Source organism: Anser brachyrhynchus (genome assembly GCF_964034855.1).
Source record: "Anser brachyrhynchus genome assembly, chromosome: 2".
Classification (NCBI taxonomy): domain Eukaryota; kingdom Metazoa; phylum Chordata; class Aves; order Anseriformes; family Anatidae; genus Anser; species Anser brachyrhynchus.
Genome location: NC_137695.1, coordinates 80,837,715 through 80,860,021, shown reverse-complemented (window position 1 = coordinate 80,860,021; position 22,307 = coordinate 80,837,715). Strand labels below are relative to the sequence as shown.

The following is a 22,307-nucleotide window of genomic DNA, read 5'->3' as shown; positions in this document are numbered from 1 at the left end:
TTTGCCACTGAAAGGAAGGCCAAGGACTTTTTTTCCCCTCTCTAATGCAAGCTACACAGGCCTCAGGATAAGTGGGCTCTATTACAAACACACGGCCATAAGCTTCAAGAGGAACAGACGGTGCAGTGTTTTTCTCTAATGTGACCGTTAATAATTCAGTCCTCCCACATCCATTAAAATGCTTGAATTTCTGTTACTCAATTAGTTCAGTCCTTTTGTCACCGTAGCTACTATTTTTCTTCCTCTTGTAGTATTAGACAAAAATTATTCATAGGCTATTCTCAGCCGTCATTTCTGAAAGGTAGGTATTCGGTCTATTTGCGGTGCCAGAACCTGCCCAGCAGGGCACGCTTCTCCTCACACAGAAAACAACTGATGAAAAAGCACTGACACCCATTAAATTAAAAAGGACAACGTGTAATTTCAGGTGCAATGTTTACACATACTGTTGCTTCAACTGCTTGTTTGGAATGCAGTGTGAACAGTAATAAGCAACCCAGCAGAGCTCAGCAAGGCCTGTCACTCTAAAATGTTTAAAATACCAGAACTGATATCTCCAAGTGAGCCAACAAACCCAAATTCTGCTGTGGTCTCAAAAAAAATTCAAGTACTTTGTTAAAGCCTTCCACCTCTGTGGAAAAAAAAAAAACTGTTAAAAGTAATTTTGTTTTTACAAGTTATAGCTCCTGTTTGTGTGTGGTTTTATTTTTGTTGGTTTTGTTTTTTAAAAGCAGTCACCTTGTTATAAAAAAAATTTCATTAATCATAAAACTGATACATATTCCACGATGGCTCTACCACAGATAATTGTGAAAGTTAAATATATTTTAAAAGGAGTTAGTTCTGAAATCAACTGTAATTTTATTGCAGTCTTTTTTGTTACCAAGGCAGTATGCTAAGAATTAACTTCTGAATCATTACAAGGAACAGTCATATAAACAAATACAGTTATTCTCATAGGCACAGATAAATCTTTACTCTTCTCATTGCTCAGTACTTCTCTGTAACAAATTCCTAGAGAACAGAGGAAAAAGATGAAAAACAAGGAGTGGCAAAGAAAAACAATAAAGGGATATTTCAATCTTGCTTTTCAACTGACTTAAATGCAGTAAGACTGTGCATGCGTTTGCTATCGTTTATTAAGAGCACATGTGTTTGTTTGCTATTGTTTATTGCAAAGCATTCTTCTAAAACACAGTAGAGTGTATAATAAAGCATTGGGTTTCTCCAGCTCACTGTGGGGAATCACTGCAGAGAAATGCTGAAAATAGGTAAGAAATCTCTGGCTAGAATACCCCTCACAGTCAAAGAATAAAGAGCATCCTTAGGAACATTAGGAACATCCTTAGGACATTATCTGCAGCAAGTAGGGTTTCTACCAGAAGAAAGAAAAATGAGACGTTCCACTGTAAACAAATACCCCAACAATTTATCTGGGCTGAGTTCAACAGGCCTGTGCTCTAACAAAAATAGTGGAGTCAGTGTGACAGCACGATGTGAGAGAAGTACTTTCTGGATAGATGGGGAACAAACACAAAGCTCTCATTATGGCTTGTTAGGTGTTTTCTTTGGGAAAAATTTATGAATAGAAGTATAACTGTTTTATACACTTGATGGATGCGTACACATACAGGCACAAAAATAAGTAACACCGACACCAGAAGCACAGTTCATGGCTTCCCCAAGCAGGGTGAAGCCGCTGTCCAGACCAATCCCTCTGGAATGTCTTCTAAACACATCCAAATCTGAATACATCCTTGACACTTGTTTTCACATGAAATCCCTGTTGCATTTCCTATACTAATAAAATGGGGAAGGTGGCTGGGGGAATGACCTTCTTGATGATGGTGTGTGACAGCGTCTCAGCCACTGTGCCAGAGAAGCTGTAGAATCCTTGCCTGTCTTCGCCAGAAAGGGAAGACTTGCAACAGCTTCACAACAGTGTAGCCTAAACACATCACAAGCTCTGTGCTTCTGAAGTACTAGTTTTCTGTTGGTTTTTCATCATTGAAAATACAAAGAAACAGGAGCAAACACGTGGCTCTTCTCCATTTCCTGATTTCCTGATTTTTAAACACTCTACAGTCAATCACTTCATCGTGAAGTCTCCCATTTTAATACTAGAGTAGTAGTAATACGGTATGGCCAAGTGCAACCTCAGTTGTGCAGCCCTGGCCTACAGTATTTGAAGTTCTTTTTTGGGTCTCCATGTGAGTCCAGCATACTGAAATAGAGTTTCAAATTAGTGGTATCAACCTATAGTACCTGTATGACAGAGCCTTGTATCTACACACTGCAACTATCAAGAAAACCTGTTGTCACGATTTTAAATTTTCTCCAGCAGCACTGAAGTACAGCTTTATTCTGCAAACACCACTACAAGTGATGCTGCTGGAGAACTCTGCCCCCTGCATGTGTCCCGCTGCTGCCCATCTGAGATCTGCACAAGTGGATAAGAACTAGGAGTCTCCCAGGTACAAAACCTCATTTTTGAACACATTATTTGTGTCACAATGGTGCTTCCAAGTATGAACAACAACTCATGTTTGCCAACACTACCTTAAAGGAAAAAGGTAGTATCGAGGTATTTATTTTTAAAAATATAAACTATTTTAGAATTAACGAAAACGTAGCGTAGGTTCACTGTGACTCTTTAGCAGCTGGCAATAAAAATACAGACAAATATTTGTATCAACCAATATTCTTGCCTCTTCTGGCTACACAGGGCTAAAAAACTGCTTTGCTTTGTCCAACAGTATAATACTACCTCTGTCACCGAGCTACGCAACACATCTTATTACAGCCTTTGTTTTAAAGCTTTGGCTTTATTACAAAAATGATCTGTCGCTGACAATGGATGTCAGCAATGGATGCAGCTGAACCCAGCTGTATGGACAAACACAAGCCTTGTTTACACAAGCCCATCTTTTGGTGTGACCTGTGGTGCGAATTTAAACCAATGTAATTATGTCTTTTTCCTGTTTACCCTCAGCCCATTCCCTACAGTTCTATTCAGATAAGAAATTACTATTTAGGACTTCAACAGAAGACAATTAAAATAACTAAACAGCCCACACTGTAAAGGCAGCCAAATTCTCAGTCTGTTTGAACTGAGTTGATGATGTTAAATTACACCTGCTATAGACATGCTAATACAGAAGTAGCATAATTTTTATCCTCTAAGATTTGTTTTTAAACAGCTTGATAACCGTCACATCCCACCAACACATGCGTAAGGCTTAACTAAACAGTGGTACATACACTTGAAGTATCTAAGCTAACCACTTAGAGCACACAAGTTCTCCTCAAAACTGACCTTGTTTCAAATCTTAATCCTACTCCCTGCTCAAGTGCCACAGCCCCACTCAGCAGCGGGGCCCCACGGGTCCGACTGCACAGCAAGGGAGCAGATCCATGCCCCGCTGCACCCTCAAGAGCCAAGGGAGCACGCAGACTGGCGAACAAACTAATGCCAAAAAACCTTAACGAGGGGGGGAATAAAAAGGTTTCCTGTTGCTTCAAAGCCTTATACTTCCATTTTTAAAAGACTACTTTGAAAATCGAGGCAGTCCAAAGGGTGAGAAGATTACAGCTTTTCTTGCCTCTCCTTTTTGTTTTCTTTCAGACACCAAACTAGATGCATAACAACTCAAGCTAAGGGCCTTGAAAGGAGAAAATGGAGCTCAGCAGAAGCTTGAGAACCCCTCAGTCATTCACATAACCAACCAACAGGCAATGGCATGGGTAAGAGCAGTAGCTGCCTACCGAGATGGGAGTAGCAGCACAACTCACAGCCCAAAGCCTCTAGCGAACTCCTCGTGCTGACGAGACTCAGGGATACAAAACTCATTCTGCTCGCCCCCGCTCTCCTCTCCCTACCTCTAAACGAAGACATATACAGCATGCGGAAACAGCTTGCTTTGACTTCTGGACATTACACACAGCCGTAGGAACTTAAATGAAAACAGTAGTAACAAGCGTGAGTGTACGTGGAGGGAGGATATATGGAGATAACGAAGCAGAAGCTGCATTCCTTTATCCTGCATGATACAAGCCCAGAAAAAAGGGTTCTTAGATGTGGAAGTCAATGACCCAGGTTAAGCGTCATAACCTTGAAAGTGAGAATTTGTCAGTAAGATGACATTAGCCACCTGTCATTTCAGTATGTTGGAACTATCTGAAGTCATTTATTCCAGAGCACGAGTGGTTTTTTGCTCCCTCACAAGGAAAACTGCTCTTCTTTGAGAGACCCTAATACTGCACAGTGATATCAACACCACCACCTTGGTGGTAAGTCACCCCAGGATGTTCACATTGATAAGACCCCTGCAAGGACAAGGCTTAAGATGCAACTCAGAGTTAAGGGACAGTAATTAGCTGTAGCATTAAGCTTCTTATAACTCAGGCATGTGAATCTCCATTTGGTGGAGCAAGGAATATTAACATCCTTAAAACAGCTTGACTGAAAGCAATCTGTTACTCAACGGAAACATTGAAAAACAGGTCATTCTCACAAAAACTGAGAAATACCTCCTTTTCTTTTGTGTTAGACTAAAGTTTTTAACTGTACAAACAGCCGTACAGAGAGTAAGCAGGCTTTGCAATGAGCAGCTCTCCAGCAAAGGTTTTCTTTCAGTGTTTGCTACAGATTTCAGACTCACCAGTGGGACTGTCAGCATTTCCCATAGGTCTTCACTTGCCCACATCCCCCCCGTCCCGCAAGTAGAGGGCTTTTTCGTTTGCCTTTGGTGGGTTTGTTGTTGGGTTTTGTCTGTCAAGTAAGCCATTATGCTAGGCCGCCATTTTCTGACATAGGTTCTGCTACATAGCTGCAAACACTATCATATGGATTAATTCTACAATAAGATAAACTGTTCTCATGCCATTATTCCATGGCAACTTTTAAAGGCCTTCTGACCCAAGTATTTTGTAATACAAACAAAGAATATAGCTCTATTGGCCCGGGGCCTAAAACTAGTCTGCAGCACTCATTCCCTCTTCTCCGTGGAGACCTTCCTCCTTCTCCCTGAACAACATAAGCCACCTAAAGAGACCAAACATCCTTAAGATTAGTTTTTGCTGGTAATGCCTCTCCTTTCTTTGCCCTCCCTGCTAGACTTTGGTTGGAAAGGCTCTCAGTGCTACAGTCATTCACTTTCAAGACCAACTTAGTTATCACCTTAGAATCATAGAATATCCTGAGTTGGAAGGGACCCTTAAGGATCATCAAGTCCAACTCTTGACACCGCACAGGTCTACCCAAAAGTTCAGACCATGTGACTAAGTGCACAGTCCAATCTCTTCTTAAATTCAGACAGGCTCGGTGCAGTGACCACTTCCCTGGGGAGCCTGTTCCAGTGTGCAACCACCCTCTCTGTGAAGAACCCCCTCCTGATGTCAAGCCTAAATTTCCCCTGCCTCAGCTTAACCCCGTTCCCGCGGGTCCTGTCACTGGTGTTAAAGGAGAAAAGGTCTCCTGCCTCTCGACACCCCCTTACGAGGAAGTTGTAGACTGTAATGAGGTCTCCCCTCAGCCTCCTCTTCTCCAGGCTGAACAGGCCCAGTGACCTCAGCCGTTCCTTGTATGTAAGGAAGTACTGCGCAGTATGCCAGTCCCTGCAGCCTCCCCCAGTCTCATGGGATCTGTCCACCACAGACATTTTGCTCTTAATGAAGCTCCGGGGAACTAAGTTACACTCCCCTGCTCACTCCCACCTCCTACCACAAGAGGCTACTGAAAATAATTTGGGAACCTCCTGAAATGAACATACCTTAAAAGGTAACAACTGCAACACCTCATGGAGCTGCTAGCTGTAAGCCATGGTTAAACTTCCCTGCATTTATGCAGGAACCTCACAAACTCAGCTTCAATATCAGAACCTGATTTAGAGGCTTCAAAGGACATTACTTGAATGATATTTCCATATGTGTGGGCGAAACCTAGTTTTCCGTTCTCACTTGTGGCTGCAAAACTCCAATAGCTACCCTTAACTGAAGGCAACAAGTCCAAAACAAGGACCACAGACTCTAAATTTCAGCACAAAAAAGTGAAGCTACAGCTTGGCTAGAACCAAAATTAAGGGAAAACCTTGGTCACTAGTTATACCTCTTTGGAGTCAGCTGAACAACTCTAATGCGGAAAACTAACCAGCAGAGCCAAAGTACAAAGCTTCCCCCTGAACTATTAAAAGAGATGCTACAATGAACAGAAGTTAACTTCCAAAACACAACTGACCTCTAACAACAAAAGGCACAAAAGGATAGGTTTTGCAGGGAAAGAGGAGGAGGAATACTTTCAAGTGTTATAATCAAAAGAGAAACCAAATTGGCCTCAGGCTTGCATTGCCTCATCTGCTTTCAGGCTTGAGTTGACAAGAAGCCACCTACAGCAAGAATGCCCAGATATCACTGCAGAGCAAAGGTCCCAGATATTGAAGATTTCACACATACACAAAAAAGGAAGTCAAATTCCACACAGAAATGAGAGGTTTGTTTATGACAGTAGTTGTAATCACTGCTAAAAGGAAGCTGTGGTTTTATTTTTAGGGATCTATTTTTAGAGAAGGCATTATCTCAATATTGTCATTTTATGGTATTAGAGGGAAAAATGGTTTCCTTTTTGCAGAGTCACTACATTTCCTATAAGTAAGGGAAAACAAAAGAAAACAACAAAACCCACCAGCCACAGCAAAAAATGAGAAAAAACTCTCAAAGTGAATAAAAAAGATCCCTAAGTTGAACGAACAGTTACAAACATGTTACTAATGCTACTTAGCCTCACAAATTTAAAGAAACCTAGATAGTTGTTCTTAAAACAAGCCTTTTGCAGAGCCTTGGATTTGATGAAAGGCTATTTCCAGACTGGGTCACTGATGTTGGCATTATACTACACTCACTCTTAGGTCATGTGGGTAGAAAGACTCATTTTCAAGCCTCCAAGCACTTCTGGCATAAGAAGCCAGCTACAGCAGTCGCCCTTTCAGTGATTAGCACATCCCTCACCTCCAACCCATCCCCAGCATGCACACGAACATAGTAACCCCAGATCATTATGGCATACTCAAACACATGGAGCAAGACAAAATTATAAAAAAAGTCAGAAAGGAATAACAAGAATAGTGTTTGTTGTGTACAACAGTTCTCTGTAGAGTTTCCCATATATATACACACATCTATATTTAGATGCATATATTCAGAGCTGTTTCTGAACAGTGTTAGAAATGCCTGTCCTTAATACCTCCAGAGAAAATTGAGGTTTGGTAATAAAAATCCCTCCAATGATAGATTCTGTAAGGATGGTACAGCTCCTTAGAGTATCCAGGAACACATATGAAACAGGTCACTCAGAGTAGGCAAGCCAAGGAAGGTACAATGTAGGACTAATTTAACCATGAGACTATTGGCTTCAAGTCTTTAGAGGCTGAAGGCCATATTTCATATGAAAAAGCTCCACAAAGTTTATTTTCCACCCTAAACTTGGAATCCACACTTTAGTCTTTCTGCTGGTTGACCATGCCTATATGAACAAATAATCTGTTAATATCTGGCAGTATCTGAAATAAAGACGGAGCTATATGCACAAGCAGATGTTGCTTATTACACATCACTAATTAATGAGCGGAATCTTCTGCACTGGAGGAAAAGGCAGTCCCACAACTGACTATCTTCCAGTACCTCAAAGGTGGATGAGGGTACATCTCTCAGTAACACTGAATTGCTGCTCATTGCATTCCCTCAGCACCATTCCTGTAAAACACTCGCACAAGCCAATCATTTTGTTCTCCTATTTTGGAAATACATTTGCAGAATTGCAACCAGGCTCAGAGTTATTCTTTATGTTCTATAGAATTTCTTGTTTATATAAATATTGTCTACAGCACCAAGATTGTATGTAGTCAGAACTCAAACCATTTTTCCTCAGCAGAAATAAGATCGTATTACTGGAGTAACAGATCAATTTTGCCTGCATCGCATAGCTCAGACTCACACTGAAAAATGTACTCTCCTATCATGAAACTGTTGTACCAAAAAAATACCTAGAATAATGAGCAAGACAGCTGGTCAGAGCAGGACAACTTTAGAGATAAAAATGCTAAAAAGTTCATTCTGTGCTGCTATTTCAGATAAGTTTCTACAACAAGTTCAAGAAAGATGGATACAACTGCTGCAGGGGCTCCTTCACTACTTATTTGTATAGGATAAATTAAATTGAAATTTGTTTTCTGCCAGTTTCACAGCGCAAATGAATTTATGAACAGCGTGTTCTGCACTGACATGAAAAAAGTAAGACCAATATGGCAGCGTGCCCTTCTCCCTTGAATTTGCTATTCTTAGAACTTTTTAAACATCGTGTACACTGACATCATCATTTACTCTATCCTTTTTAACAGCAGGCTTTGATCATCTGGAACAGCACAGACATTTCCACTGCAGACTTGTAGACAGAGGTGACTGAAACAGAGAAGGGAAAACACAAAGGCTCAGAGGAGAAAACTCATAAATTTGAATCTTTATTAATCAAGGATCGCTTTGGACATTCATAATTTTTTAAGCAGCCTTTTTTTTTGTGTGTGTGTAGGTACAAATCTACCCTGGCATCTAAGCCGTGCACAACAGCTTATTCTCCACTAAATAAGCTGTCACTACAGCAGCTGTTGTACAATTCAGCTTGAGAAGAGCTCAGTAAAGGACCAGTAAAGTGACATGTGCCTACACATCTTGATCTACCTGTATTTCATCTGGCCTTGCACAAGCAGCTTACGTGAAGCAGTCGTGCATTATTTAGTCCTCGTCTCTCATCACCTCTCCTCCCCTACTTGCCCCACTGAGCAGACCACTACATCAGGAAATAATTGTTGCAAGAAGCTGTCAACACACTTCCTGGTCTACCAGAGAAGAGGTGGGGTTAGTTCTGCACAGTCAGATAACCAATCTCAGTGTGCACAGTGGTGCTCACTGTTTCCAAGAAAAGAAAATCCTGTACTATGTCTCTACTTAAGCTATGCAATACTACATTTCCAAGATAGATGTTGATGTCCCCTTTTAATTGTATGCCTTGGAACGTGGAGGACTGATAATCCTTTTTCCACTAGCTAAATAATCCATGTCATTAGTCACGTAGTAGTCAACTCTTACAGAGCAATTTCACATATTGAAAAACGTTAAACTTAGTTTAGCTGTTTTAGTGTCAAACAGCAGGAGCACGTCACCACACCACAAATACAAGCCTTGTGACAGCAAGTTCCACCACTCAATAACACTTTATACAGAAAAAACTTTCTTCTACTACATTAAGGGCATAGATTCTTTCTTTTGTTCAAGCACCCACCTTCAACAATTTTGGAAGTAGCAAATGAGGAAAGCCCTCATCATGTATTCTTCACTGTTAACTGCACATTCTTCTTTTGTCCTTCTGCAGTTTACATTCAAGTAGTAAACAGTGGCAGATCAGAATTACTCTGCAAGTAATTGCGCGAGTTCCAGCACCATCATGCCAACTTTATGCGGAAAAAGGAGTTCTTTAAAGCCATGAAGACGTCCCTTTCTTCCCCTCCACTCCCCCCTGCGGTTGCATAAGCTTATTTTTCAACATTTGGCAACAGAATGAACACATTAGATCACAAAGGACCAAATTTGTTGTTGTTGTTTTCCTTTTGAGCTTCCTTAATTAGGACTCCAGTATTTGGAAGTTAAAAGGAAAGAAAATGCGCTGTGGTACAGAAAACTATCAATATTAACGAACAAGCCACATTTCCAGCTTTTAAAAATATTCTGTTTGAGGATAAATCAGCATATCTAAAAGTGACCTATTTGGAGTAAGTATGTCACCAAGTTCGATATTTAGGTCACTATTTGTGCAATGATTTTAGTCAGTCCTGAAAACAAGAGTTCTGTTCACCTCAAGACACGTACGCATACAAGAGAGCCTATCGAAAAACCTATTCATAAGCCCCATCCTAAAATATACTGGGGCAAACCATCAGATTTCTCTTGGCTAAGATATATTTGACTGTTAGAATGAATCAGACTATACACGAGTGATGTTCATTTTTAATTAAACTAAGCCCAAGTCTCTGCAAACATGAATTCAAATCTTTTCTAGCATACATTTATTTATTGTAGAAGTGATGTGTTAAGAATTGTCTCATTCTGGAACACTCCTAAAAAATCAACACTGCCAATATTCTGTGGGGAGAAAGACTGCAGAGCAAGCATTCTTTGTAAAATCTTTTAAGATTACGCTTGTTATTTAAAAGTTGAAATAACGTCATCTGGCTCTTTTGAGGTATATAAAATACACTTTTTTCATAGTTAAAAACTGAATTGAGAAGTTTTAATGAAACATTTTACCCATGATTGCCTTCTGTATTAAAATTCATATCAAAGCTTTAATTACACTTGTAAGCATCAGCAACCTCAGTTTTCAGCAGCATGTGTCAATCAGGAGCATGAAGGACTGCAGAAAAAGCTATCAACGAACATAACTAAGTTAACGTTAAGTGCCAGTTTCGAGAGAAATGCCATTAAATATGAACTATGTTTAAAATATGCTCGTAGATATGATTCATAGAAGTGCAAGTGTTGCATACAGAACCACAACTAAACAAGAACCTGTATCATGTAACCCAGCCCACAGAAAGCAACTAGAAACTGAAAGTTGGGGAAAAACATTTCCATTCCTAAGTTTACTTCCCTTTAGACATACAACACTTCATGCAGTGTTTTCTTGGTTAGAAAGAAGATTTCCATTTCGCTGAACTCAAGTAGCTTCCACATTCACAACACTCAAAGCAGACTACCTTATATAAATGTCTTTCCCCCCCAACCCCCCGCGTGAGAACTCTACCTTGCCTGAACTACAGAACTGAAAATGAACCTTCCTTATTTGTACGTGAAAATCAGGAATGATTTACCCTACAATTAAAAATTCGGACAGGGATAGATAGCATCAGCTGCAAGAAGTCTGAGTTACTTTGCAGCATTACTAGTTTCTCTGTTTCTATTCTTTAGAAACTGTTACAGCACAGTGCTTCCCACACAACTGCCTTGCATACAATCATGCTCATGTCTGTCTTTCAGTCTAAGGATAGAAAACCCAAACATTAAAAAAGCAACTTGAAGTGGCAACATACAGTCTCAAAATCCACAAATCACAGTTTTGGGGGCTGGAGGAGGGGTGAGTTGGGGAAAATTAGGCTTCATTTTTTCCTTGAAGCATGTCTTACCAGCAAGTAGAGCAAGTTTCCTCAGTTCTGAGGGTCTGAAAAGACACTTTAAACTATGTATTTCCTTTCTACTCTTACATAAGAAAAATAGGAGGATCTCATGAGTGCATGGGGATATGTTCTCATGCTGGCTACCTTCCCAATGCTGTTAGTCATTTGGGTGAACCAGAGAGAAAGAGAGAAGCACAGCATGGCACAGAATAAGCTTATGCTGCCAGTAATTCAGAGGGACTTTCTGGCCATTTATCTCTACTTCTGAAGTTCATTGTTTTACACTGTTTTTCTCACTCGTTAGATTTGCCTTTCATTTATCTAATGTCAAAGCCTCTGGAGATGAAAGGACACTACTCTCCCAGGCAGAACCACAAAGCTGCAAGAACTCAAGAATCTGGCAGACCATACCTTAGTGTCTCATAAAACACGCACTGGCGATTTTTACCTTGAGCCTTAACAGACCCGAGTAGGGATGCCAAAACTGAGTCTTTAAGAAGAATTTAAAACTTAGTAGAGAAAACACAAAGGACATTTTAAATGATGCATGTGTTGGGAGGTGCAGTAGTTATTGCTCAAAGAAAGTTTGACATAATAACCAAACCTCTTAAAAATAAAATAAAAAACATGCAAGCCAGCTGTACCAGCGGCAGTAGGCTGAATAATGCATTATTGCAATCTAAAGAGACAGAACAGCTCTAGTGTGCCATAAATATCTTTGAGTAGTACTATATAAAAACAAGTTGCTTTAACACAGCAAAGAACATGAACAGCCCTGTCAAGTAAAAACTAATGGATAGTTTAGGCACCACTAGAAAATCAGAGTGCTGAAAACACAACAAAAGAACTTGTGCGGTAAAAATCAAAAATCAATGGGTCAAGATATACAAATTACTTAAGAGAGGATTTATCCAGAAGTGGCAGGGATTAAGAGATAAACCAGGTAACTGCAAAAACAGGCTTTCAACAACATATAGGAGAACTGAAAAGTCAAATGAAATAATGCAGGACCTAAATTCCAGTTAAAAAGTGCTCTAAACATGGTATGAAGTTTACTAATTAATCCCTTCCTAAACTAAAATTTTTAATAGCTGACATGTTTGCATATAAAAAAAATAATAAAACTAAAGAGTGATTCTGCAACATTTACCAAGCACGGAAACAACCCCTTAATTCTAGCAACGTAGGCTTTGGGTTCTGTGTAGGGAGCTAATTAAAAAAGATCCGACACGATTTTAGGTTTTATTAACACAGCCTTTTAAATTCTAATTTTGACAGTTATATTTGTCACCATTTCTGTTCTAATGATCTCACTCCATCCGTCCAGCTGGATCAAGATGACAAAAGGGAGAAAGTTTAACACAGAACTTTGCTTACACAACCTCAGTACACAGAAGTTTCAGTATAAACGCAAAAAAAAAATCACCTTGCTATTGTCTGTTATCAAGAACTCCCAAATTGAGCCTTTTTGTGCACTACTAACAGCAGCAGCAGAAGTTCCTAATAATGTGAACCTGGAAGAGGGACTACGTTGCAGCAGAGGACAGAACTGGGGGTAACACTGCCAACATCCCATTCAGGAATTAATATTCTTCTTACCTTTGATGCTTGTCGAAGCCATCGCAAGTATTCAGTGAAGTTATCAAAACAAATGTAGTAGGTCTGGCTTTGAGGTCCAGAGGAGCTAAATGCTAAACAGTGCTGGTGCTTTTTCACTTCTTCCACCTACAATAAAGGCACAAAAACCGTTAGCAAAAAAGAATCTAGAACCTCTCTACAGAACTCCTCAGGGAAAAGATAAAACGTGTCCAAGAGGAGCTCTTCAAGTAGAATTGTACTAACTCCCTCAAGTACTCAGCTAGGTCTTGACTGTCAAACATCCATGAAATCTACACAAGCAAGACATTAGAACAGAACAAGAACCTTTAAGCTTGCTCATCTCCATTTTCCAGAAAAAACTTCTAAAACAAAGAACACATCTGACAAAAATTCCTAGCCACATGACTTAATCTCATGTCATACAAACAAAAGGTATGCAAAAATTGGAGATGCTGCAGGCAGATAAATTTGGCAACAATTCGAGTTTGAACTGAAAGTTGATGGTGATATTGAAATAAAATACGTTGCTGCTATTTTCAGTATTTAAGGTTTCTCTGTGGGTTGCTTCCTTGTAACTTTATTTTTTTTCCCCAGGTATTTACAACCTTCTTCTGGGTAGCTATCTTCAGTATGCAAGATATAAAGAATCCATCAAAGGAGGAAAACACCAAGAACAACAACATTTTAAGAGAGACTGAGCACCATAAAAGGTTTCCTAAGGAAACGTATCTCAGGCTATCTTTAATACAACCTAAAGGAGCACGATTTATACTCATTATTAAAAACAGGCTTAACAAAATGCTTCTCTTACACCCCAATTAATTCTTTGGCATTTCTCAACTTGCTAAAAACTCCCCAGAATACATCATTCTGATACCATACACGCGCAGTCCCACACAACTTATGGTCTCAATGTCTCAGTACTGCATTCTGGAAAGCCTTTCAAACCAGGAAGTGCAGTGTATTTATGGGGTTGAGGAAGAATATTTTTTGAGTGATGATTTAAAAAAACACTTAATTCTGTGCCAAGCATCCTCCACCCAAGCTTTGTCAGCAGAAGCCCTCAGTACATTTTTTTCTCAGCTTGGTTCTCCTTTTCTTTTAAAATTTGCTGTCAACTTTCAGCTTAACAGTCTTCATATTTTATGTTACGTGAGGCGTTTCTTTGAAAAATAATTTAAATTCTATATAAAACAATTTAAAAAAAGAGAATTCTTTTCAATTAAATAAAATCTTGTTCCTCTTAAAGAGAAAGTTAACAGGGAACCTCTCAAGTGCGCTGCAGCCAGGAATACAATTCACTGTCAGAGTTCACACACTACTACTAAAAGAGAGGAAAGTGTCTCTACTTCAGCATGTCCAGGAAAGAGTCAAAGAATCGTGGAATCGTATAGGAGAAAACTCCTAGAAATTACTGCTTTCCACACTACTAGTACAGAATGTTAATGCATCAACTCCAGTCTGCATATATGACCAAGCTTTTTCCTCTCCTAATAATTCTTAAGAATCAAACTTATCAGCATGCAAAGTAAAACAGCAGTATTTCAGGTGTAAATTCATCCTCAGACTAATGGTTCTCTTCCCATTACCTTGGCTAATCAAGCCAATAATAGTGTTCTGAAACACTATTTAAGCTGAAATAGTAATGGTGTAAATCTTAATGTCTTATTAAAGTTCCACAGACCAATGAGCAGTTGAGGTTGGAAGGGATTGCTGGAGGCCATTTGGTCCAAAATCCCTGCACAAGCAGGGCCACCTAGAGCCAGTTGCCCAGGACAACATCCACACAGCTTTTGAAATGAAAATTTCACAGAGTGGAAAAAAAATTCCTTGTGTTCTGACAGAATCTCTTATGTTTCAGACAGAATTAGTCAGAAAAAAAATCTTGTTTCAGCTTTTTGCGATTAAAAACATTTCTTGCTGTTAGGTTACATTAGACCACTACTACTCTTACAGTCCCCTTCTCCCGAAAACAAGAACAAACCACAAACAAGAACAATCCACCAAACAAAAGAAATCAAACCAAACTGATATTCAAAATAAGACCATCCCCTTACTGTTTACTTTTGAGAACAGAGTAACATAGCACAGATAAAAACTGGATGAAGAGGCTTGGTACATTTCATACACAATACAGGTGTGTGTATCCTTCGATTGTGTGCCATTTTGCATATAAGATGCTAATTATGCATATAAAACACTGAACACAAAAGGAAACTGAATGTGTTTCCCCTCACTTTTCCTTAGTATTTCAATCCAAACATTGTAAATCATTAAGTATGGATCTGACTGCAATCAAAAGTCATTTATATACTCTGATTATCTCTTTAACAGAAACAAGATTTGGGGAGGTTAGAAATCATCATAATTGAATGTGATCTCCTCCATGTAAAGAGGCAGGGATTAAGCACACAAATACATAAAATAAAAGTAAAAATCAAATCTTACTTTTCCACCAATTAAAGGGAGGACATGCATCTTTCCAGTCTGGCTTTCTTTTACTGATGAGACAATTAGGCATGTTCCACAAAGGATAGCTTGACGTCTTGTCCATCTGTTGACTGGCAAATGTATTTTCCCTTTTCGAACATTGTACATTCCTGAGAGCTGAATCCGTTCGGAGCTGCCAGTGCTGTGGGGCTTTCCTGAAATGGAAACAAAAGCATCCACTTAATCACAGAAAATCATTGCCTCTTTCACTCAAGCCATCCCAAGACTTTATCAACAAATTCTTAAGGTATGGGTCACACTGAGGCAAATGAAACAGGTTCAGAACCATGCAAGCAGGTAATGGAGTATCAACTTCAGTACGGGTATCTTTCATGGGTAGAAGTATATGACCAGTTGCTATCACAGAGCAGATGACTGCCTTGCAATATGTGAAATAATCCACAATAGTCGCAGAAGTACCAATCAGTGGTATCAGTCTTCTATCCCGGACCTGGAAACATTCATCCTCAACAGTAAGAAACCATGGTTACTGCTGAGTTCAAAGATCACCCTTTGGTAACTGCAAAAGGAGGAAGTACTGCATGCTCACTCACACCTTTGCACTTCCATTTCTCTTCCTGCCATCCTTAAGGTCCTGATTTGAATAGCTTCAGTAGCTGCCCAAAGAATACAGTTCCTACTCCTTTTCCAGCCCACCCTGTTTGGTCCAAACCCCACAGCAGAGGCAGTACCCAACGTAAGCCACAACGTGAACAGATGAAATCTCTCAAAGACCCTGCTTCAGACTGAGTAGAGCTTCAGAAACAGCAAAGTTACTTCTGCCTGTATTACAATGAATTCACTGTAACTCAGATTATTAGCAAGGCTAGCAATTACACCAAATTTGTTAAATGATTTTTCGTCTTTAAGTGGCTCAGACTCTACTAATCTATTAAAAATACTCTGCTCTATAGAAACTGTCATTAACAAGGACAACACAAAGACAAGCACCTCTCGTCTTCATTCTGACAGGACCAAGCCCTGAACAACCCAGCCCAGAACCAACTCATCCAAATATACTAACAGAGACAAAAGGCAATCATGTTCAAGTTAAACCAGTTGAGATTTCTGCAAGAACGCCAGTGCTAGTGAGACTTTGAAAGGGAGTTCCCCTGGATGAAGAACCAAAGGCTATGATAACTTCGGGTAGCTTCCTGATCATGAGGCAAGATAAATCATTCATTTTCCCACACTAATCTTTAACAAATTTCTTCAGAAATCAATGAACTACTAACTGGTTGGGTCTCCACAAAAGCAGGGAGTTGATCCTGTTTTCTAACCCCAATATTTCAGAACAATTTGTCTCAATGAGTCTGCTCTTGCCCCCAGATCACCCAAGTGCAGACAGAAGACACCTACCACGCAGCCTACCCACCGTAGTTCTGTCACCCTCACGCACCTCGCGCCAACTCTTGCCCTTATCTTTAAAAGCAGCCTTCCTGAATCTTCCTGCCAGTTTAATGAGCCAAGACTTGGCATAGTTAGCCTCAAGCCTTGCTCTGCTCTAATAAACACTAGCATTGAGGCTACCAATGCCTGCCAGTTTGGATCTGCAGGAACGTTACTGTTGCTTGAAGCTAAGAGACAAACTTCAGTGCTCACAGGGTATTGGCATCTAGTGAAAAATAGGTGCCCCAAGAAAGCAAGAATTTCACTGCCAAACAAATTCATATCCAACAACAGAAGCTGCAGATAAACACTTCTCTCATGCCCAACAGAACAGAAGGAATAGAGAATACCCATTCCTTACAAAGCCACAGGACTGATAGGGAATACAAGTGAGTAGAATAGAGCAACTCAGCCTTAATTAAGCACAGAAACCCTATCAAACTTTATATTTGGAATATGGAAAGTGTGGTTGCTGAAGTAACTGATTATTTATCTAGTCTGTGCAGAACAATGGACTTCATACCACAAAGCATTGATTAAATAATCAGACAAAAAACCCACACAATCAAATCTCTGTAATGGAGTAAAATGTGCCTGGTATGTATAAAAAGTATGGTTGTATATTAAACAGCTGTCAGGTGTACGGTTTCAACTGAAAAGTGATGTTTTAAATAAGGTTATCTCCCAGCACCTGTTTCTGGCTACCTGCTCCCTAACTTCCTTGGAAAAGCACAACCCATTGCTGATGGAACTCTTTAGGATGGCGAAGCACAATTATCCCTCATAAAGCCAAGTTCATTTAGCAACGTGTATTTCATTACAGCCAAACGCAACCTTACCCATCTAGGAAGAAACAGTAATTCACACTTAATAGGGGCAGACCTATGTCCTGGAAAATACCAGCCCTCAGAAGTTCTTTGGGATTATGGTGGATAAAGAGCGTGAGATCCCACTGCAGCACTGCAGCCAAAAGCCTTGGCATGAAACATGAAAACATTCAGAAGCAATACAAAATTAACGTTACCCTGTCTAATGTACTGGCAAAATGATTACTGGAATACCGTACCAGGTGCCCGCACTTCACAGAGGGTGCAGAAAAATTAGCAAATCTTCAGAAAAGCTAGATGAAAGTAGTCAGGAGCCTGAAAAACCTGCTTCCTTGGACCAGACTGAACAGTTCACTTTCCTGGACTAGCTCCATGAAGTTAGGTACAGCTGGACCTGTAAAACTACCCAGTAATCTCTAAATGGCAGTTCTTCAAACTTCAGGTAAATTCACAGAGATCCTAAGTTGCAAGTCACAGTAAGAATTAGTATCCTTAGTAAACGTGTACTAGAAAAACAAGAACAGAGCTGTCATTTTAAGTCTTCATGCTAGGTATGAACTCTACTTTCTCTCAAACCTCAGATTTGATGGAAAAATTACCAAGGTAAAAATCTTCAGCTATTCCTACAAAGATTTTTTTTAAACAACCCATTCAAATTATAAGGCTTTAAGACATTTTTTCCTAGCAAGTACTGCCCCTTGCTACATGAAAGCTAAAAGATTCCTGATGAGAACATACAACACTAAAATATTGAGCCTACTTTATAAAAGCAAAAGGTTTCTCTTCCTATTCTTCTCTATACCACTAAAAAACTTTAAAAAAATCTACATTTAATGTTGGATCACATTGTTGCCTAAGACACAATCTGCTCACAAATCGTTCAGTTTTCTTCCTGCTAAAGGGTTGTAATTGTTGAGATTTTATAGTATCAAGATGTTTTATCATGCAAAAAAAAACTACAAAAACTGACGACTTATTCCAGTTGTAAGTAAAGGTCCCTAAACCCACTAAAGTTTTGCACATTTTTCAGTGCAAAGACTGTTCGACATGAATCAACCTTGTCTACTGAAAGCTTACCTAAACAGAATGCAGTGTTAAAGAGGTCAGAAATTTGATGACAGAACACCATAAAGGCAAGCAAAGCTGAAACAACACTAAGTTAGGAAGCTACTGCGACAACAGGAGAGAGATATAACTTGAGAAGTGTGCAAAGTGATCCTAATACTCACTGCTCCTCACTTCACTAAGGAGAGCAACAGGTGGCAGAGTCTGTTGCTGCCCCACAGCATGGCTCCTACAAGAGAGTGCATCACTGCCACTGAGGGAGCAGAAAGAAAAAGAAAAGTAAACGTCCCCTACGTATTTTACAACTCGAAAAATAATCAAAGGAAAAGGCATCAGCAATTGGTACAAATGACCTTTTCCTTGAACATTTACAAGGGATGGCACCATCAGAACTTCATCTGAATGTTTTCAGGCAAAGGATCGAAGAGCACAAGTTATGCCATAACTGGAGTGCCACCGCCAAAAATCAATTACTACCTACCAGTGCTGATGAAAATCCTGTTTCCAGTAAAAGGATCAGCAGTTCTGAAATTACCTTCCTCAATCTGTCTCACAGACCTCCCACTTGAGATTCAGTAGATAGTGAGATTCATATTCAGATTTTTCTTCAGTTTTAACTATACCCAGAGGGGGCAGATAAGTTTTCAGTGGGGCCTGTGATATTGCATTGAAGCTGACAGTTGTGCACATAAAAAAGGTAATGATGATCCGTTGTGACTTGAAACACAAATTCAAATCCTGCCAAAAACTTGAAGGTAATTATTGTTGCCTCGATCAGAGTGGAGGCAAATATGCCAGAACATCTAGAAGACTTGCATACCAGAAAATGTTTTTCAAATGCTAAGCCCAACCAGAACAGTTCAAGTGTTTTAGCAAGAAACCATAAAAAGATTATTTTTCATTCTTGTCAGGACTCCAAGACTACAGCAACTCCTAAGCACACCCACAACAGGACTTTTGTTCTGCACAAGGCATTAGAGGAGATGCCCCAAGGAATTATGAACAGACCACTCATTTGGCTATCTTGACATTCATGGTTGAATTCCCCTCGGTTTTAGTTTGTCCAAAGTCCTGGAGGGAAGCTAGTGGTATTTAGAACAAGGACAGAGAAAAGCAAGGAATTTGATTGAAATGGCAGGACTGCTGTCTAGAACCATGAGCCGTTCACAGGAAGCATGTATGGGACACCAGCCGCCCTCCCGTGATCTTAAAACACGAAGTCCTTGCCACGAGCAGCATGAGGAAGCTATGGGTGCATAACGTACTGGACTCCTGCCTAGTGCAAAGACTTCAAACCTTACTAAATACCCACACCCACTTGCTTTGGATGCTGCAGTAAAGCTCTTCATCCTAGCAATAGAAGGCATATGGAATACATTACCATCAGAAGTTATAAAATACCAGCTCATTATGGGACATAAAAGTATCTGGAAGAGAAAGCTCTCTTGAAGCTATATGGCTGATTAAGTTGCAAGTACTTATTATTCCACCCTGTTTGAAAAGTATAGCCAATAAAGTCTGCCTCTAAAGAACTATTTAAGACATTACAAAAATAAGAGTGGGGAAAAGCGTTGACATAAGGAACGCGTTCACTTCTGTGCAGCGGGTTTTATTTTAATTGCTAATACTGGCCTGACAGAACAACAGCTAACAACTCTGGGGTCTGTGCGGCGCAGACAGCCGCCTAACTGGAGGGACCGCCCTCAGGTACGAACAGCAGCCGCTGGTTGTTCAACTGGAACGATGTCCGAGCCCAAGGCATTTCACAAGTGACCAAAGGACTTGGTCTGAGCACCTAATCTGGGGATGTCCTTTCTCAGCTACAGATGGGCCAGCGACAGAGGTCGTCATTCTCATCTGCACACTGCCGGGCCCTTGGCCTGAGGCCAGCGTCGCATCAACCCTACTACATCAACTGTTCGCCATAAGCTGTCCCCAAGCCCTTTCAAGCAAACCCGAGTGCTTTAATTTCTTGTTTCCCTCTGACTGAAAGGCCACAGGGACAGCTCAGGGCGAGCAGCTCAGCACGGAGAACAGAGGAATGGCATGCGGGGGCCAGGCCCGCAACATGGTTGCTGCTGCCGGAGAGGATATGTAATTAAGCCCACCTACGGCTTTCACCAAGCAATTTCAGAAATAAGATACTTCCCACACTGACACTTTATGAACATCAGGACTCATACACACTGGAGATGAGGAAAAAACTGAAGACCAGCAGTCAGATTGAAGAGAAAAGCTGGCTTGTTTCCTGGCAAAGCTGTCAAAAATCATCAGAGCAGTCGGATGCCTTGGTCCCTAGTGGCAGCAGCACCTCAGGCATGCCTCTGATGGGAAATGGGGGAGACCTTGCCCCAGCCCTGCCCACAGGCCCCAGCACGCAACACTGTGGTCAGGTAGCCAAGGCACTCATCTTGATGAGCCGTAAGCACAGACTGGCCCCTCATTAACACACTGAAAGACCTCAGGTGTCTTTATCCACCTTCGGGAGACCTGAACAGGAAGAGATGGTGCTGAGCCCCTGCTGATCCTGCTGCAGAGTTCTGCTTTTGTCCAAAACATTTCACTAAGAACAGAGAATGCTATAGCTTGCAATGGTTTTGAAGCTTTTCAGCCATTTAAGGCTCCTTCCCCTTGCTCTGAAGTTAAAATAAGCACAGCGCAGATGACTTCAGGCAAGGCCCCAGTGCAACAAGATGTGTAAAAATAAAGCAGCAAGTTGGATTGAAAAAAGGAAGAGAGCAAAGGAAGCACAAAAACGTGAGTAAAAAATCCTGAAACTACTGCACTACTCTCATTTTCATTTCAACCTTATGAAGAAAGCCTACTTATATGTGCTTGTTAGAAGTGTTTTTCCTTGCTGAAGGTACCACACATAATTTAAGAACAAAGGTACAAAATTAGCAAGTTTTACATCTAACTAAGACCAAGGATTCATCTAGTAGTCTCTACCAGCAGTCAGAGGATGTTTTTGAAAAGATAACAGACCAAGAATATATAAAGCAAAGTTTTACATAACAAACCATTCGGAAAAGGAGGACTTCAATTTTTGCACTCAAATCTGCTTAGACTCTTATGAATTCCTAAAAGAGTTAACACGCAGCTGTTGACTGATTCTGTATTGCTCTTTGGAACAGAGACTCGGACACCATCATGCTGTTTTTATGGGCACATAACTATTAGCATAGATGCCATTCATTATACTCATTTTGCTGTTCTCTGTATTAATAGGGGGCTGGGGGAAGCTCTGAAGTGGTTATGTTTCTTTTAGATATTAGCAGTTCGAGTTCTCACACTTAAAGACACAACAGTTGAATTTTATCGAACCGCCTTAACTCAGCTTTTTCTTCAAAGAAATATTCACTATGAGACAAAACAGAGTAGAAGACAGACAAGCCTCCAGTTTTTGTGAGGCATATTCCCACTTTACAGGAAGATCATCCTTAAGGAGAGGCATCATCTCTATCACATGATGCAATAAAAGAGTTACTGGTTTTATAGCAATAATCTTGCCTTCCATTTAAATTAAACACTCTCTGGAGGAAAGGTTTGTATGAATTTCATAATGCAGAAAATATTCCTCTTTTTTCCCCACTGAGAGTTCAATTTATGTTCATTCGATCATTCCCTGCATCTTGTTCTCACAAGACTCACCACCTCCACACAAGGGGCCTGAAAACATGGCATCAACACCTGAAAAGATACTGCAGGCAAAATTTAACAG

General features: G+C 40.2%; 1 protein-coding gene and 1 long non-coding RNA gene across 2 annotated transcripts in view; one reads left to right on the top strand and one right to left on the bottom strand.

Moving 5' to 3' along the window:
* The window catches only part of PHLPP1 (PH domain and leucine rich repeat protein phosphatase 1), a 132,167-nt gene that overhangs the window by 46,209 nt on the left and 63,651 nt on the right, over nucleotides 1-22,307 (bottom strand). The window contains exons 2-3 of the mRNA XM_080578372.1: nucleotides 15,264-15,460; nucleotides 12,816-12,941 (exon numbers count right to left, since the gene is read on the bottom strand). Coding sequence (XP_080434498.1) covers nucleotides 12,816-12,941; nucleotides 15,264-15,460 — 323 coding nt within the window. The remainder of the gene's footprint in view (nucleotides 1-12,815; nucleotides 12,942-15,263; nucleotides 15,461-22,307) is intronic.
* Nucleotides 15,473-22,307, top strand: part of LOC308188879 — a 32,492-nt gene continuing 25,657 nt past the window's right edge. Inside the window, exon 1 of the long non-coding RNA XR_013945828.1 lies at nucleotides 15,473-21,343. This is a non-coding gene — a long non-coding RNA (uncharacterized lncRNA). The remainder of the gene's footprint in view (nucleotides 21,344-22,307) is intronic.